Source organism: Diadema antillarum, unplaced genomic scaffold, assembly GCF_040938485.1.
Source record: "Diadema antillarum isolate AM-2024a unplaced genomic scaffold, OU_Dant_1.0 seq00002344_RagTag, whole genome shotgun sequence".
Classification (NCBI taxonomy): Eukaryota; Metazoa; Echinodermata; class Echinoidea; order Diadematoida; family Diadematidae; genus Diadema; species Diadema antillarum.
The window spans coordinates 17,685-37,491 of record NW_027272959.1 but is presented as its reverse complement, the minus strand read 5'-3'; the positions used below and the strand labels follow the sequence as shown (position 1 = coordinate 37,491).

The 19,807-nt window shown below is 37.3% G+C and overlaps 1 protein-coding gene across 1 annotated transcript; it reads right to left on the bottom strand.

Annotated features, from left to right (window-relative positions):
* Positions 1-8,646: 8,646 nt before the first annotated feature.
* LOC139714621 (uncharacterized) lies at positions 8,647-18,630 on the bottom strand. The gene is made up of 9 exons (XM_071626301.1): positions 18,398-18,630; positions 17,812-17,902; positions 17,303-17,437; positions 16,196-16,366; positions 15,433-15,592; positions 12,532-12,616; positions 11,534-11,687; positions 10,631-10,784; positions 8,647-8,774 (listed from the first exon to the last, which is right to left on the bottom strand). Exons 1-9 carry the CDS (start codon positions 18,628-18,630, stop codon positions 8,647-8,649), a joined length of 1,311 nt encoding a protein of 436 aa, XP_071482402.1.
* Between the last annotated feature and the right edge of the window lie 1,177 nt (positions 18,631-19,807).

The window sequence follows — 19,807 nt, the reverse complement described above, 5'->3', positions numbered from 1 at the left end:
TACTTTTTTATGGGGGAGGGGGAGGAGGGTAGGGGAGAGGGCTGGTATGTGTCTGTTTCAAGTAATTTACTTCTAAAAGAAAAGAGGGAAAGAGATAGAAAACGATGGTTAAAACTGTAGATACATGTACTGATGATGTGCACAGCTGTCATTTGTGCAGCAAATGTTGAGCAGTTGAACCTTGTTTGAGGTATTGACAAGCTGTCAGTGAGGACTGGTTGTTACATGAGCTTAGTATGTTACATTAGTTTGTATGTTTTCCATGTTCAGTGTTGATGACATTCCAGGCTTAAGGTGGGGGGGGGGGATGCATGAACAAGCCAATTTTCTCACAAATAAAACGAGAGGTCTTTTCATGGACGGATGAACTTGGTTGTCGAGTGTCACATTGCGAGATCTTGTTTAACAGCTGGAGGCTTGATTTCAGTCAGTAAAAGAGTTAAAGGGAAGCAGTCCTGAGATTTTCACTGTACTGATAATTAAGAAGAGTAAAAAATATAACCTTTCACCAATTTATACGCGTGGACATCAAAAATTGTCTCCGTAGGCGATTTTAAAAAAATAATTCCTGCAAGCGATCGTGTAAGAGCCTGCCAAAAGGTGCAACGTCATTGATGCCCTACTCTTAAGTTGACAGCCGTGCCTCAGAAAACCAATTTAAGTGTTCAAAATGATATCTTATTTTTTCATAAAATGTGACAATATGTGGTTTTATTATTTCAAACAAAATATTTCAAGCTTATTTATATATACAATTAACATAAAATAAATAGTAAACATGTATTTATAAATAACTAGGGAGCGTACGCATGACGAGCAGAACACCGCTGGAAAGAGTTGTGCGTCGATGACGTATGACTCTCCGCCAAGACTTGCTCATTAGCATATTCACCATGCAGAGTCACACTTTTTCAACCAAAATGTACAAGCTTATTTGGTGATTTGAAAGTTTGTTTTTGGTGAAAGTAGTTCATTGGAGGTACCAACAACAACATATTTTTTTTAATTTCGTGAGGACTGCGTCCCTTTAAACGCTTCACTTTTGATAACATAATGATATGCATGCAGATTCTTTGATTTGCTGAATACTGTCATGTGATATGTAAACCATCCTTTGTAAAATCATGGAATTTATGTAGATTCAGGAGCACTGCCAATGCCTGCTACTCTTGACACATTTTGCCAAAACAAACAGTGACTCGTAGTTATGATGTAAAGTACAATATATATTATATGTGGGATGTATTAGTTGCCATTAACATGATTAAGATATTTTTTCCCCCCACGGGAAGAAGAATAGTTGACCCCACCTAATGTGATTACAATGCCATGTAACGTTTTTATTAAAAGCTGTGTATATATTCATTCTGCATACTTTACGGAAATGTGAATTTTACTGAGACAAGTTATTGCCTGGAATTGTACAGTGTTTCCATAATAAGTTCTGTACAGTCACATGATCTGAAACAAGAAGTGCAAATAATTATGGTGTGAAGTGAAAAAAAAATAAGATATGAAAGCAATATTTTTTAAAGTTGTGATGATGCATTTTTTAGTGATCGTTCTGTGTACATTAAGGACTTGCCATTTCTTATGACATGGTCATTTTGTGCAAATTGTTTGTGCTCCGTTGTGGCAACATAACATTCATTTGTAGATGATGAGAAAAAAAAATGTTAAAGAAAAATATTGGTGGTTATTTGTGTTTGTTTTTCGCTAATCATTTTGCAAGCTTTTTAAAATATGATGGAGTGCTTGCAAGAAAAAGATGCAAAATAAATTTAAAAAAACACTATATAAATAAGTGCGTCGTTTCATATGAATGCTTCTGTTCTGTGAAGAAACCCAAATGCTGAAGTATGTGTATAATTATGTATATATATATATGAAGAATTTTAATGCAAAAACAGACAAATGCCATTATCGAAGAGGTGTTTTTTTTTTCTTTTTTTATAAATCAAGGTCATCATCAAACGGGAGAAAAAAATCTAACTTGTGAATGATATTGCCCTTATTGCACACCAAGAAATACTTTGAAGACTTTATTAGAATTATAACACATATTTTAATCATTTTCTTTGTTTTCAGCAGCTTCAGTCTCAAATATTTCAAATTGAAAAAAAATATGGATATATACGTTTTTGCATTTAAACTCACTTATTCCTGTGTGTGTGTGTGTGTGTGTGTGTGTGTGTTTGTTTGTGTGGTGAGGCATGCAAACGATACATCTTCTTTACTTGTAGGCTTGACATTATTAGTTTAAGTGAGAAAATACAAGGTGAGACATTTGATGATGTGGTTTTTCTGCTCAACCAACAATCACATAAGCCTAAGTGGTGAAAAGCCATGTCATCGGATGTGTAGCCCTTCAATAGATATAATATATATATATATATATTTTTTTTTTTTTTTTTTGGGGGGGGGGAAACAAGGAAGGAAACAAAGAAAGTTTTCGCTATATATATACAGAGACTCCAACCCAAAGCACCTTCTGATCTGGAGATTCTCCCGCCTGAAACCCCTAGCAAACGGGATACTCCATGTTGATGTGTGCGAAGCGCGAAGTTCCTAGGGTTCTAGATGGTCTCTGGTGTGTATAAGGCTTATTTTTTCAACATACCATAGCAATAAGTAAAAAATTTTTTCCAACAAGAGAACGGGAGATTTTGCAAAAATGGGTTTTCGGCGGGAGATCTCCCGTCTAAAACGGGAGAGTTAGAGTCTCTGTGTGTGTACATATATATATATTATATATATATATATATATATATATATATATATATATATATATATATATATATATATATATATATATATATAATATAAATATATATATACACATATCTATATCTATCTATAATAATGTCACTATAGAGGAATGCATTAAATGCCAATTGCCTTGATTTTAATTCAAAATATGTATTTTCGGGGGCCTCCCCCTTCGTCAGGGATGAAAGTGCTAATGAATTTCACAGTGATATTAACAGTGAGGTGTTGTATCCTAATATCTATCCATCTAAGATATGTATGTAGAGGTGCTCCTCAAAATCCTACCCAATCAGGAGTTCCCCACTATACTGTATATTTGTATAGACTACTTGGAGTAGGGTTGGGGGTACCACGTATCGACACCCTAAGGATCTGTAGCTTGTTTATTCTAAAAATATAATACAAATCCGCCTAATTCTTACCTCAAATATGCCATAAATACTGCAGTTTTGAATGTCGTGACCGTCTCGTTGATTATGAATCTCCGTTTTAAAATAGCGCAATTTTAGTGCGTGCGTTCCGTTTTCTTCGCGCAGCTAAAAAGGGAACCTTGCGATCGACACCCCCTCTCCTCCATAGGTATACACGTGAATTTCACAGCATAGGTATACACGTGAATTTCACAGGCCATAGGTAATACACGTGAATTTCACAGCCATGCGTCGTTACTGATCGGATGTGTAATTTTTAGCTTGGTTTGTTTGAGTTTGATTTTCGTGTCTTCGTTTTTATTGTTTTTATAGCTAATGACACTTAATCCCGCGCGTACTTTTTTGTTCTATACGCAAACAGCCATGATACGCAGGGTGTCGATGGGAAGGTGCCCTGTCGATAGGTGGTGCCCCAACCATACCAGATGTATGTACAAATGCATATATGCACTTTTTTTTTCAAGATATCCTGTTCTAATGTGATTACTCGCCAAATAGAATGATGAAACACTAGTTTTACTCTACTTGCTTAAAATTCTTGACTGATCTGCCTTAATTTTCAAGAACATTTACTTATATTGCTTTGAGGTTTGACATTCTACGTAAATGCACTTTTCAATGACATCAATATCAAAATCAAGACACTTTATATAATTATAGGAACCAATATAAGCTATATTTCTCTCTATATGTTTTCACTATACTCATTTTTATGTCATTACAATAGTCTCTAGCTGACAAATTTCATGATCAGCATCACACATACATTTGATTGGCACACTAATCCACCTAAAAAACTTATTTCGAAACAACAGAGATATCACAAATTACAGCTCTAGTAGATCACCACAAAATTGCACAACCAATTCCGTCAATCAGATTCATAATCACTAAGCCATTTGACACAATGCTACATAATATCTCATTCTTCTATATACCATATTCCTCATAAAATAGTGATTCAGAAATTCATAAGTTCACAAAAACTCTATTACGATTTTCCAAATGGGTAATGCGAAGTATCAGAAGCAGCAGCTCATATGTACGTGTGATGATACACTTCATGCATTCCCAAAAAACAAAAACAAAACACATCAATATCTTTGGCACAAAAGCAAAAACTGTGTGCTTCAATTTCTTCTGAGTGGTCCTCACATTTTTGGTTCCATTAAAACGAAAACCACCATCAGCGCATTGTAACAATAATTCAGATCAAAGTCAAAGGCTACTTATTAATCTGACATGATGTAAGTCAAAAGCTACTTATAGGATCTGACATGATGTATAAATTAACCTTTAATACTTAAATAATAATCTATTTTTCTCTAGAATTGGCACACAACAACCATTAAAAAAACATTTGCACACAAAGGAGACATTCCCGCATGTCATCCTCTCATTCACACTTATCACAATAGATGGCATCAAATTCAAGGCGGTAAGCAATACTTGCATTAGCCAGAATAGAAACAGATTCCTATCCTATTACTATGCCACAATTCTTAACACAGAAGCATCAGAATATTCATTCTTTTTCTTGCTTTTAACATTTCTACAGACATCTGTAATTTTTTTATCGGGAAACAGAAGGGTAGGATGTAGTTTAGGTGTCGGGCTCATGGGTTCTGTGGGATTGGTTCACAACAAATTACGCGGAGTCTACACACGACGAAAGCACAGGCACAAAACATCTGGGGTGGTATTCTGAACACCATTTTATCTCTGTTGTAACTTCTGTTGTAACTTCTGTTGTAAGTCTGTGAGTTACAACACCGCTAAAACAGTCGTAAATCGGTATTCTGAGAACCGTTTTAACGGTGTTGTAAGTCCTGAAAGCCACACCCACCCAAATAATCATATCAAATAGGAAATTTTGTTAGAAGTAGCATCTAAGACGTTTTAACCAATAAGATTTCTCCCTTGGGCAAATGCGCCTTGCTTAACTCTGCGCATATTAACAAGTGCTCATTCTCTGGCGTGCGCACAAATATGACAATGGCATGCGCAGGTAAAGAGAGCCAGAGATATACAGCAGAAGCTTGATCATTATGCCTGCTTTCCAGTTTTGACGTATAGTTGGTGCGGTACGGGGATTCGAAAAGCTATCTCAAATTGAGTCTTTTTACTTGAAATTTTGTTTAAAAAATAATAAGATATTTGGCGTTCGTGAGAGGAATCCGAATTTCATGGTTTATGGGGAACTATACGCTTCATAGGCCCTTGCAATTTATTATTATTATTATTATTATTATTATTATCATTATTATTATTATTATCATTATTATTACTAATATTATCATTATCATTATTTTGGCACAGGATTGTCCATTAGAGGGATATAGGAAATTATCATGCTTATTGTGTTTTGTTAACTATTAATGTTTATTAAGGGCACTCACAGCATTCAGAAGATTAACTGACTTCTTGATATTTGTGAAAAATTTAATATCCGATGTCAGCTTTTTCAAATTTCTCATAGAACAAGCACTTGCGAAATATTTTTGAAACACCCAAAGGTACTGAAAATGCCGAATTCTCATAGGTGAATATAGTGAGATCACGTAAAAAGAAAAAAATGTTTGATATTTTGAAAGATGAATGATCATAAACGGTACCATAAATAGAGTTGAATGACTTTTACTTTTTTATATCCAGTATCAATTAAATATAATTCAGAGGAAACTTTCTAAAAAAAGGTCTTTGGCATGGTATATAGGAAGTTTTGTATTTATGAGTTTGTGTTTTCGTGCTTGAAACAAACTGCCGGTAACCTTTCTGTTCATTTGTTTGTTGTTCTATCTATTATATGATATGCATATTATGCTACACGAATGTACTTGCAATGTTACTGTTACCAAATTTTGTATTGTGGAATGAGTTTACATTTTGTCAAACTGCTTTATCTTTTGCCTTTCTGTACTTACATTGCTTTTATTTTTTTGTATATCTTTTTTTATTTTGAACTCGCGTACCACAATGTTGAGTTAATGAATTACCTCACTATCTAACATAAGTTAAAACAAAAGTTACAACAAAGATAAAACACCTTCCTCCCTGTTTTATCTCAGAAGCATAAATTTGCACGGACCATGACTTACAACAGAAGATAAAACAGTTTTCAGAATACCGTGTAATCTAATGGGTGTTCAGGTTTGCGCCCAGTTGTACGCGCGTACGCATACCCTAAGACAATGGTATGCGCAGGCAAAGGGAGCGCAAGATAAAACACAAGTTACAACACAAGTTACAACAGAGATAAAACGGTGTTCAGAATACCGATTTGCTATAACAGACTTACAACAGAGATAAAACGGTCTCAGAATACCACCCCAGGTTCCCAACCACGATAATGCTGTCTGCTGCCCTTGGATCAGTTGATATGACTCACGGAAGTTTCAACCAAAATGACTGCCTTTAAAATTTCTTAAAAATAACAATAAATATTCAGATGAAGATATGCAGTGTATAAATAATTGGCTTTCCTGGGATACCTTGTACTGTATTTCAAGATTGTCAAGGTGGTATATACAGTCTGTTTCATATAGATTTGCTTGGTTACAGCAAAATTGAAGTTGTGTACTTTTTTTTTCCATATGCAATACTGCACGTGCAATATTCTGTGGTCTTTATACTTACATTTTCCAATTTTTTGTTATTGTATATCTCTGCTTTCAAAAGAAAAGGAAAAAACTTTCTCCTCCATTCAAAATATTATGAGACAGTTCAGGTGTTACTTAAAGGTCTTGCTAAATGATGTGCTCCTTTTACTTATACCATTTGTATACATAATATGAAACTAAAAATTATGTCAAATAAACACCCTGAGTTTATCAAATTCTCACAGAACAATACACAAAATATATACATACTAAAAACATCCAATAAGGTTGTACAGGTGCCACTGAACTGTGCATGATATGATTTTCGACATACAATACTGAAAAGCAGCTCCCAAACATGGATGCCTGAGTTACCTGCACCTCAAATGGACAAAGCACCTCTATGAAAAGACAGTAAACCAAATGAAAGGCATGTATTATACCTTGCAGCATCACAACACGGTGAAAGACACACTAGTAAACTGACAGCAAACAATATAGTATCGATATACTTCAGGAGGTAAAGACTAAAACATGCAGGTTTGGAACAGTAAATACAAAAATGACAATTGTCATTTTTGACAGGGTAGTTGTTAGGACAGTCTGAAAAAAAATTAAATAAATAAAACACACTTCAGTAGTCCTTGTCTTGGTAGAGCATCTGAAACCAGTATGAGATTGTGTTTTGGGAGGCACTGTCAAAAATTTTTCCGTCAGTTTTAGCCATGTAGAGAATATTTACCAAACACCAAAGTTTAAGCTGTGTTTCAATCACACAATAATCAAATCCCTGATCTCTTAATCTACCAAGTGAGAAAACTTTCCAGTTAGACTATCAATGGATTTATCTTTTGGTTGTTAGGCTTAATCACTACGCTAAACTAGGTGTTGGAAATGCCATTATACGCAAGGAATGAATACACTTAGAACATCTGTTGTTTTACACTGAATATCCATGACTCTGCCAGTCAGCTGAAAAAAAAAATGAACATAACTTCTGCCAATTTTTACCACATTACACACAACTCTTCAACAGGGCTTAAATTCATCATTTTCTGGAGGCAAAGCAACTTTTCTGAAGTGTTCTAAGACAGCAAATATAAGAAGTTCTAAAAAGGGCATAAACTTGCCCCCAAAAAAACCAAACAGTGATTTCAATAGTGGCATCCACGGCCATTGCCTTGGTGATCTTGGATTGACTTAAGCCATGCTTATTCATATACAGTTGAACCTCTCGTATCCGGACAAGTCGGGACCGGGGCTCATCCGGATCAGGGATTTGGCCGGATACGGGAGACTCAATACTTTATACATGTACATATACATACACATGTACTGATGTAGCCCATTGTAGTATCACATGTAGTAATGTGTATACTGCAACCTTTTCATTGTTACATTTGGGGATGTTTGGGGATGTTAAAATGTCTGAAGGTAAGCAATTTGGAAGGAAATTTGATGTAATGTATGCTAATCATGTTGGAAGTAATATGTAATTCATGTGTGTTTGTGTAGGAGTTCTCAAGGAGTTGGGAATCCCCCTTTCCTCCCGTAATTATTCAAAAAAAAAAAAAAAAAGATCACGGCGCGATTGCCTCCGTATAATAGAGAGATCCAGATAAAGGGAGGCCGGATAAGAGAGGTTCAACTGTAATAAAGAACCCGATTTCAGTGTGTATCAAATCAGAAGCACCGCTCCATATTTCCAGCATCACCTCTGGATGGAAAAATAATGAATGGCACTATCAAAATATGTTCACAAAACTAACTATTTCAAAAACAAAACTGACGAATAATCGGCCCACTCTAATTGGCATGCCAAAGCGTGAACGTCTCAGTGCCACATCTCAGAAACGTGAGGTGTCTCTGCCAAAGAGGAGTGTCTTGGTCCAGTCGATGGGAACCTGCATGCGCAGCCGCCAGCTGCCAAGGCGTGTCAGGTAAGCCGACCGCCACAGCACCCATGAACTGAATCCTGAGGCAGAGGGTACAGAGACAGAAACAAAATAATAATGTCACAAAATGCATGATTCTTTTTTTTTTTCTTCTCATTTTGTTTGCCATTTATAGACTATTACATTCTGGCATTGCTTAGCATTTCAACAGAAGTATGACAAAATTGTTTCAGATTTTATAACTGCCAGCCACTCAATCTAAAATGTAAATTTCTTCTCTGGTATTCCTGGCACATATGCTACATGACATAGGTTTTGAAAAACAAACAAACAAACAAACAAACAAACAAACAAGAAATCACAACAAGGCTCTATCAAAGTGCTATATCCAATTTCACAAATTGAACATAGCCATTTCAAGTGAGCCATACAGCGTCTCCAAGCATGAAGATGTTTGGCTTTATATAACATATGATATAATATTATAATCATATACAAATGTATAAGCTTTTAACAAACAAGTCTTCAACTGTCACAATACTACATTTCATTGGATGAGAGAGCACTGACATGTACACTCATAGACATATGGAATGATGACAATGCAATAACTTCAACAGTCATGAAAATGTGGCTATCATGCTTTTTTACACTTTTTCACCAATTTTCCCTGTTATTTACTAATTCATCATATGTACATGTATTTTTTTTTTCTTTTGCCATAATTTGTCTATCCAATCTGTGTAATCTTTTCACACCAGTAACTTATTATTAATGGTATCTTTATTCAACAAATCATTGATCACAGCCAGAGGCTGAATTACAAATGATTTTACAAAAGTGAAAAATATACATACACAATATTACATAGATATACAAATGTAAAATTACAAAATCAAAATAACATGCAGGCTCATACAAAATAAGAACAATTCAACAAAAAAAGAAAACCCTCAGGCACTGCATACATAAGAAAATAATGAAAGTTTGAATTGACGTGGACCTCTGACCCTAAAGTTTCCAAAATCACTGCCAATCAGTACATGAATATTCACTAAGTTCCATGAATGTACCTTGAACCATTTCCGAGATATTAACAAAAAATGGGATTTTAACATTTTCACTTGACGTTTGACCTTTGACCTCATGCCCCCCACCCCCCACCCCCCCACCCCCCCCCCCACCCCCCCCCCCCCCCCAAAAAAAAAAAAAAAAAAAAAAAAAACCAAGAATCTTTATTAAGTAATACGAATACACACAAAGCTTTTTTTTTTTTTTTTTAAACCTCCGGTTAAAACTAATTTAATGAGACCTTCAAGCCAGTCAAAGAAGCTTTCCTTTGTGTAGGCTCCATCACATTTCTCATTTACTATGGTACTGCAACATTTCCTTGTCCATGACCGTGTGTTTGTTATTTCTATGTATTTTCATCTGAGCAATATGAAACTAAACCTGAACTAATTTTCTAGTAGTGAAGGTAAACTCATTAGTATTGGTCTGTGTTATATCATGAAAATTTGCAATACCACATTACTTGTTATAAAATGGGCTTTAGAATCTCTGCAATCTGACTGGTCAATTGTCACGCATTGATTTTTACTAATCCACACTGAGCAATGTATCCGGTATAATCCGAACGCATGGCTCAAGTCTTGTATAGTGTTGTAGGTGTACCGGACGCATGATGGGGAAAATGGTTGTACTTCACTAATTAACAGGCCCATTTCATAACACAAATAACGCACGGGACTATTTCATGGATCAGTGAGAATTGGATGCTCTCGTTTAACTTTGGAACAGTCTAAAACCCACTCGCTGCGTTCATGGGTTTAAACAATTCCAAAGTTAAACTCGCGCATCCAATTCTCACCGATCCACTCTGTCCTGTGCATCATTTGTATAATGATTCAGTCCTTTAGTTCACTGGTCAACTTACCCTGAGTCTTCATGGCAGGTGTGTCAGCCAGTGCCTTGTAGTCCCCAACATAGGCCAGCATCCCAAAGCCCTGGAACTGATAAGGCGGCAGGTCTGAGGCCGGTCCTTGGTGAGCAAGGAGCTTGGCAAGGTATCTGCCCTGTCTCTCGGCAACCTACATGGTGGAGGAGGGGATGGGGGTGAGGAAGGGGAAAGAAGGGTTAGGGATGAGGGGGAGGTAAGAGGGAAGGAGGATGAGGGGAGGAAAAGGGGGAGAGGGGAGATGAGGTATGGAAGAGGGGAGGGGTGGAAGATAGGGGAAAGAGAAGGGGAGAAAAGCAAGGAGGAAAGGATGAGGAAGGGAGGAGGCAAGGGAGGTAAGGGGAGGAGGAACAGGAAGGAGGAAAGAAGGGGAGAGGGGGAGAGGAGGCAGGAAAGGGAAGTGGGGAAAAGGGTGAGGGAGGGGGAAATACAATAATAAGTTGACAGGGGGAAATAAGGTAAGAGGAGAGGGGAAGCAAGAAGGGGGAATGGGGGAAGAAGGTGGAGAAAAACGGGAAAAGGAGGGGCGGAGCAAGTAGGAAAGGGGAGATAATTGAAGGAGGGGAGGATTATATAATGGTGCAGTGAGATAAAATCTTATAATAATAAGAGATGATATGGAAGATACAGGGTGACAGATAGCAGCTGTTCATTTGATATCTCTCCATAAATGCACCATAATCCATGCTGTATGTGATTACAGACATGTTGCAGGGTTGTCAAAAGACAAGAGATATCATGGTAAAGGAGGTATTTTGTACTTTAATATTGTCTGTTCAAAATTATTGTTATAATTAGGTGGAAGGTAAACCTTATGCAAATAAAAAAGCTTGGCAGGTCACAGCTATGTCTACATAGCACACAGAAGGATTTAATGCGCACCTGTGCAGTACATGGTAGGGGGTCTTCCTCTATCTCCCCGCAGTCGCCGATGGCGAAGATGCTGCCGTCGTCGACCTCGGCCACCTGTAGTCTTCTGTTGGTCAGGAGCTGGCCCTGCTGGTTTTTAGGTAGGTCTAAGGACTCCACAAATGGCCTTCATGCCGTTCATGAGAAATACAGAAGAACAAAATGATACTCAAGAAAAAAAATGATGAGATACTTCTACTGAAACACATAAAGAGTTTCATTGCAAAATGGGCTAAGCACCATCTTTTAACATTTTAAAGTTCATCATCAGATGCAATAGAATGAAACCTTTCCAATGAGACCTCACTTGTAACATAACAAGGAATATTTTGAAGTTATGATTGAAAGTATTTTTATTTCCTTATTGTTTTCTCTGTTTTTAGCAGCTTTAATCACAACTTAACAATAATAGCGTTAGCTCATTATGCGATAAAACTTTCCAAGTTTTTCATGTCAATTAAAGCACATAAACTCAGCTATAGAAACTTTCATAAGCACTTTGAAAGCAAGGACAACCTCAGAATTGCTTTTTTTTAATGTTAAGCTTTTACTTATCCAAACCTATTCAATCCAAATTTTGGTTTCATTATTAACATCTTCTCTTTCAAGGTAAAAGGTCACTTGCTATCACTTGATCTTTGAAATGAAACATATGGCAATTACCTGCCTTTAACTGCTAGACACACACACACATACACAGGTAAAGGAGAAGCTACAATGTAATCCCTTACGAGATTTTCTTCATGAACAACTTGTCCCTAACAGTGTATAAAATTGGTCAAGACTTAAAACGAACTGCATGATCGTTACATCTGCACAACAAGGCACTGTGTAACTGTAAAATCAAGTCTGACATACAATATTCTGTGCACACATTCTGCCAGTTTAAAAAGTTGAATTTTGCAAACAATATATTATTTCAGTGAGTTTCCCATGCCAGATGTTGTCCAATGCAGACACCAGTGCCTCACCTGGGAGCCAGACCAGTTGACCAGACGACCAGGCCACAAGGGATGGTCCTTCCATCGGACAAAGTGACACTGTCTGCCTGGACACCTTGTGACACAAAATATTCATCAGCATGAATTAGAGTAAGAAAGATGACATCCTACAAGTCAAAATCACTGATTTATCACTTGGCGGAATTTTTTTTCCTTTTCCCAAATATTCATGAGCATGATACAGTATTGGTGGAGGTGAGAATTGGGCTTGTAACTTTTTGCGAGACACCAAGAAAACACTTATGAAATACTGTAAAAGTGGAAATTTTCGCGGTGTTGAAATTTTCGCGCATTTCGCGCAACCAGAAACTAGCGCGAAAATAAAAGCCCGCGAATATTTTTGCTTGCCATATGTTCCTGTGCGTGCCGTCTTGATTCCGCGGAATTAAAAACACGCGAAACTCTTCTGACCTGGCCAATCGCGAAAAATTAGTCGCGCGAAAATATCCACTTTTACAGTAGTACAGAGCATACCATTTTAAGAGGAATTCAAAGTTTATTTGATGAAAATCGGGTTTGGAATGACTGAAACATCCAAAAACAAAGTAAAACAAAGCGATCGTAATAAAGTGTGGGTCCCATACTTTATTAGAATCGCTCTTTTTGGATATCTCAGCCATTTCAAAACCAATTTTCATCAAATAAACGTTGAATTCCTCATAGAATTACATGCTCTTTCATATTTCATAAGAGGTTTCTCATTATCTCACCAAAAAATGTTAGAAACCTGTAATTAGGTCTCACCCAAAACTATACAATCCCTTTAGAATGGTGACACCCTTCTCATCAGAATCACTAATCAATCACCTTAGCCATTTCTTTCTTCCCCTTTTCTTGAATATTCATGATCACGAATTAGAACAATGACATTGTACCAGTAAGAATCACTGATTCATCACCTCAGCCTATTTTTGTCTCCTTCCATTTTTCTGGAATATTAATGATCATGAATTAAAACGCTGACATTCTACCAGTAAGAATCACTGATCCATCACCTCAGCCTATTTCTCCTTCTTCCATTTTGCCAGAATATTCATGATCATGAATTAGAACGCTGACATCCTACCTGTAAGAATGACTGATCCATCACCTCAGCCAATTTTTCATCCTCTTCTCAGATATACATGAGCATGAATTAGGATGATAACATCCTACAAGCCAGAATCACCGATTCATCACCTCAGTCATTCTTTTATTTATTTTTCTTGTCTTTTTTACTCTTCTAACCTGAAAAGTGAGCTTTTCAAGATAAACAAGAAGTAAATGTTACTATTTTGTTTTAATTTTGTTTTTATCTTAATACCTATATGGTGAAGAAGCTCTTTCCTCAAAAGACATTGATATGTCTCTTCAAAATAGACATCACTAATGAAGATAAGCAGAAGCAAATCTGTGCCAAGTCCACTAAGCGACTTGGAGCATTAGGGGCATCTTTCTTTCACTATTTGTCTCGAAAAAACCCGAGCCATTACTGTTTCTGTTTGAAGTGATGATAATGCCTATCAAATTTAACTATTTCTACGCAAGCGGGGCTACCACAGTGAAAGTACTCTTGATTTCACTTAGTGTATAAGAAAACTATAGAATGGCAAGTACAAATAAGTTCATGAAGTTTGATGCAATGGGCCATATTACTGCAATATCACTATCATCATCAAGTTACAGAACTTTCTAGAAAAGTAAGTGTTGTATCCACATGAACAAATAAAACATCAATTATCAATTCTCACATTGTGGATTTCAACACATTTAATATAGTATGTGGCTTCAAAACATAATTTGAGAAATCCTAGATACTGTAAAAGTGGTTTCTTTCACATACAGATACTTTCGCAGTTTCTATCGGTGCCGACTTTTTCGCGTGTGTTTAAATTCGCGGTTGGCAAAATCTGTGAATTCACAGTCGGCAAAAACTGTTTTATTTTGCACATGAAAACCCAAACTATAATCCAATTATTCTTTTATCTATTAAATAGAAATTAAAATCAAATGCAGGCTTACCTGAAATCCCGTCTCTCGAGTACTTTATAACATGCTTGTAAAGTTTAACACTATGTACATTGCGCGGTATCCCTGTGTGTGTGTTGACCATCAATACACTCAATGCGCGGAATCTTCGTGTGTGCATGACCATTGTGTGCAATAGCTTTGTAACAAGGGGCGAGTTCAAAACATTTTCGCGTGATGTTAAATTCGCAGTTCAACCTCAAAGCGCGAAAATAAAACCAACGCGAAAGAAACCACTTTTACAGTATATGGAACATATCGTGCTTTTGCAGTTTATCTCTTTCACAAACCAAAGATCAATAAGAAAAAAAACAAAAACAATACTAGTCCAGCTTGCAGACGTAATGATATAAAATATCAACAGCAATGCCTAACCAGACAAACAAACAACAAATTGATTAATTGAAAATACTGAAATTAAATTCATGGATAATAGAGCATGTTTCTACTGGACACCTTGTATCACCTCGCATCACCGCAAATGTTTGTCCCCCACATCACCTTGTATTCAAGAACCGTTTCTAATGAGCAATAAATATGCGGTGATGCGCATCTCTATAATTCAATACTTCTGGCACACTGCAGATTTTGTCACCCGCTATGTTGCATCTAAAAAATTGTCCCTCACATCATCTCGCATCAACCACTTAAATAAAAAGGTGGACGCCGGAGCACCTTGCATCACCTCACATTACCCACAACGCGATGTGTTTCTATTGAGGAAAAAAATTGAGGTGTCATCGCACATCGCCATGCATCATCGCGTATCACTGCGAATCACCATACATGACCTCGCATCACCTCAAATTTTAAATAGTCTGTAGAAACGAGCTCGTAGATACATCGAGATGACATCACACTCACTGCTGACGTTGGCTTGGATGAGTTCCATCTGGCTCCTGGCACGGATCTTCTTCTCTGCGTACTGCTGGAGTTTCTTGTTGAAGGCGCCCAGTATCTTGCGACCCTCAATGAGAGACACTTGTACGTGTCCCTGCTCCTGCTTGTAAAGTCGCGAGACATCCTGCCAAAAAAAAAAAGAGAAGAAGACAGATTATGCATGTGTGTGTGTGTGTGAGGGAGAAAAAGAGAAAGGACATTTACAATATCTCACAGGGGCAATACTGGTCAATATTTGTATGTGTCTGACAGAAAAAGAAAAGTTTGTTGATGCTATATTGCTTGATGAAGATAGAATCCTCTGGGAGTAAAAACAAAGGTTGCATGATGAGATGGAATTGGTGGATGGATCACTCTATTCTTGATGAATACTCATATGCAAACTAGGAAAATTTCTCACTTTCAGTCGAACAGCTCAATTCAAACAACTGAAGACATATCTATTCTGAAACCCTGCGGTAGTCACTTAACTTGCACTATCACTTCTTAGTAGTTTGCACATCTAGGTTGACTCCAATGCCAACTAAGGGATGACATCTCAAACCACTTCAAATCCACTGGAAAAGGTGTTTTGCAAGTATCAACTAGCTATCATTCTAATCAATGTGGTTGTTTTAACTTTGCCAAATACCAATCACACTTAGAACCAAACACACACATACACACAAGTCTTAAATGAGTATCTAGCGTTCCTTTTCAGGTACAGACCCAGAGCCAATTTCCGTACCTCTTTCACAAAATCATACAGCTCTGCTCCAAACTCCACCCCTGTTGGTCCCCCTCCCACGATGATAATGTGCAGTAGCCGTTTCTTCTCTTCCTCAGAGATGCCCGGATGCAGGGCCAGCTCAAAGTTGCTCAGGATGCGGTTCCTGATCGCTCTGGCATCGCTGACTTCCTGAAATCATCAGCATGGGTCAAGTTAAGTCAATCAAAACACAGCACTACCAGGGTGTTTGACAATTTTGGGTATACCTTAAGGTAATGAAATGAAATGAAATGAAATTAGATTTATTTACCAAACAAACAAACAAACATCGTCAACGAAGTCACAACAATGAATAGTTAAGATATAGTTTGGCAAAAAAGAACTGGCAATAGCGTGCAGGCTAGTTGAGGCCAGTCCTTTCAATGATATAGATTATAATATAACGTATTTACAATATTTACAGAAGAATTGTTATATGTACATAATTATTTACATGTTTTCATAGGGGATCATTATTATATTGATAACAGATACTTTCGCAATGATATCCGAAAAGCATTACGGGTGTTTATCTTTTTGACATAATGAGGAAATCCTCTCCAAATTATACTGCCTGCATATGACAAGGCGCGTTTACCTGTTTCAGATCTGATTCTTATTGATTTATAATTCATATTATTTTTAAACCTTGTATCATGATTATGGTCAATTTCAAAACAATAATCAGAGATATCGTGCAGTAAAGTATGATGGATTAGGTCAAACATTACAGTTCCAATTACAAATTGGTATAGTCTGTAAACATCTAGCATTTGTAAACAATTCCATGTTAAAACAATTCCAGGTAAAACATCTGTTTTGCAAGTACTCATGAGGTCAAAGGTAGGTATGCTCCTCAGTATAAAAGACTGTAGCAATAACAAATTATCCTTCAAAATATCCTTGCATCTGGCATTTTTTTAAGAGCCGGACAAGCAAATTCAAACACAAATTTGAATTGCCTTGGAGCTTAACTGTATGTCTTCTTTTTGCAATCATATTCCACGAAATGAAATCTTCTTGCCTGAAAAAGAATAGTACTAAAGGCCTATCAAGTGCCCTAGAGTTACACACATTTTTGTTTACCTTCAGAAAGAATGTGTGCTCCCGTACACCGGGCACACCAAAGGTGTTGCTGATGGCACCGACAGAAATCACCAGCTTGTCGTACTCCAGATTGTACAGCGTGCTGCGATCAATGACACTCTGGCAGGTTACCACCTAAAATGAGGTTGCATATATAGATGAAACAATTCATAAAATACAACAAACGTTCTTCACTGTATGCTTCATGTCACTTCTGGCATCAATGACATTTTTTTTTTTTTTGGGGGGGGGCGGGTTGTTTTATCTTGACTGTACAACAGCTACGGAAACTCAAAACAGCAGTTGTGCCTACATGAAATTTATTCAACCAGTTGAAGATTAGTCCCGAGTATACTCAGGCAGGTGACTATGGGAAACATGGGTTATAGCAAAATCAGTTTGTCCTCAACAGGTTAAAGTGAAGTTAACATGGAATGGCATTGCATGAGGGGTAGCTGAAAATAAATCACAAGGAGATTGAGTTACCATGAGCATCTGATGGTGCATACCTTGTTCTTGACATCCAAATCCATGGCCTCAGAGAGATGAAAGTGATCCGACTGTCTGAATCCAACATTCCTCACGGGCTCAATGATGCTCCTGTAAAACAAGAGAGTCATGTCAATCTATCCTCAACTGAAATGCAAAAGATACTTAACGTGAGGCTTTGGCCCTGATGCCAAGCGTGGTCATATCTTAGTGGATTTGAAAGTGAGAGCTGATACCTCCGTAAAAGCTATTGATATATCAGACCTTCACAGGTCTCAAAAACAGCAACACTCTCATCAACATAATTCTATGGATATAGGTCAGATTTGCAAGTGAGAAATTATTAACTATTGTGTGACTAACAAGTACAGAAATGTCTGAAAGTTCGCTGATGTTTTAATTCAATCTTGATCCAAGAGTATCAATGATCACATGCTAGATACTTCAAGTTTATGAGAATTGAAGTAATTTGAAAAAGCGAGTGCTCATTAACACACAAAATGTATCATATCATATCCAATCAAGACATTGTTTAGCACGGCTTGTGTGTGAGTGCCAAATATTTTTTTTCACCAGAGCAAAGTCAATTTCTTGGTGAGATCTTACCTGAACTCCAGGGTGCCCACTGTGGTACTAGCTAGGAGGGGTGTAAACAGGAAATGATTTCTAGGGCTGATGACCACCACATCATATAGGGACTTGTCCACGTTCCGCAGGACACTGTAGCCACCCCATCCTGTCCCTAGGATTATGAGCCTCTGCCGCTGACCCCCGACAGCTGGATTCGATGCAGTGGCCGATGAAGACGATCGCAGTGACAATGCCGATGATGAAGCCATTGACAAAGTACTGCGCGATGAGGAGGATGATGTTGGCAGAGCACTGGAGGATGGTGCTGATGACGATGACAATGATGAAGACGATGATGATAATGATGATAAAGATGTACAGGATGTTGATGCCACTCTTTTCAAAACTACTTTGTGCATCCCTGATATTACTGTCTGAGGTAACTCTGAACTTCTAACTGCAGTAGCTGCTCTCCAACTTCCGCTGCACTGGCTGAATTGCACATTTTGAACTTGATCAAGCGGTCTCATACCACTAGACCACCCCTGGAAGACTCCTAGCCTATGCACTGTGCAAAGAAATTCATATCTTTTCGCTGCCATGGCTGTTTGTGTCATCATTTATATCATCAATGCTGGCACCAATTTGCTCTGAGATGAAATGCAATGAAGACCACAGATGGTAGAACTGTAAAGCTGGTACAAGATCTGAAAAAAGAAGAAGGAAAGAACCACCTAAATAATACTTAATAGCAAATGATAAAGTAGATGCTGAACAACAATATGTAATAGATCTCCTATTCTAGGCACACTCGCTAGAAAATAAATCCACACTTAAAATTCTCTAAAGGATGTTCAATGAATTCAAATGTATATCAAATGTCGTATGATATTTGAATGAAAGATTGGTCTGTATCTGGTCACGTGGGGTATACAATGTATGTTCCACAGAGACTACGCCTGGCTTCACGGAATCCCCTCCTATACTACGGAGAGCTATAGAATTTTTAAAAATGACTTAACTCTTTATGTGCCATGTTCGCACGCCCGACTCACTCGACAGCGTGCCAACTTCCCATATATTCTGCTCAAACACGCAAACCTGCCCAAACTGATAAATAAATCGTCAAATGCCACACTACAATGGAAGCATTTCTCGCGATACTATTCCTGTCACATGTAGCTTGCAGTTTATGCGATAATTGACCATCAAGCGGCGTTCCTTCCGGGATTTGTTACTATTTTTGTCACTATTTTGTGTGTAGCTGCAGATCATAAAAAATAACAATACAATCATAGATTTGCCATTCAATTTTATACATCAAAGCAAAGCTTGGCATTTTCTCTGCAACTCTGTGCATTACATGTCCAGCGTAACAAAAATCTATGAAAATTACATATAGATTTGAAAAACAGAATGTTTTCCCAAAGCATATTGCTACCTCAG

Excerpts from the sequence above, each read along its gene's own strand:
- LOC139714621 (XM_071626301.1), bottom strand. The coding sequence starts at position 18,630 with ATGGCTTCATCATCGGCATTGTCACTGCGATCGTCTTCATCGGCCACT. Across the intron at positions 11,688-12,531 it reads TCAACTGGTCTGGCTCCCAG|GCCATTTGTGGAGTCCTTAG; the intron begins GTGAGGCACTGG and ends AACGGCATGAAG. Across the intron at positions 8,775-10,630 it reads ACCTGCCATGAAGACTCAGG|GATTCAGTTCATGGGTGCTG; the intron begins GTAAGTTGACCA and ends CCTCTGCCTCAG.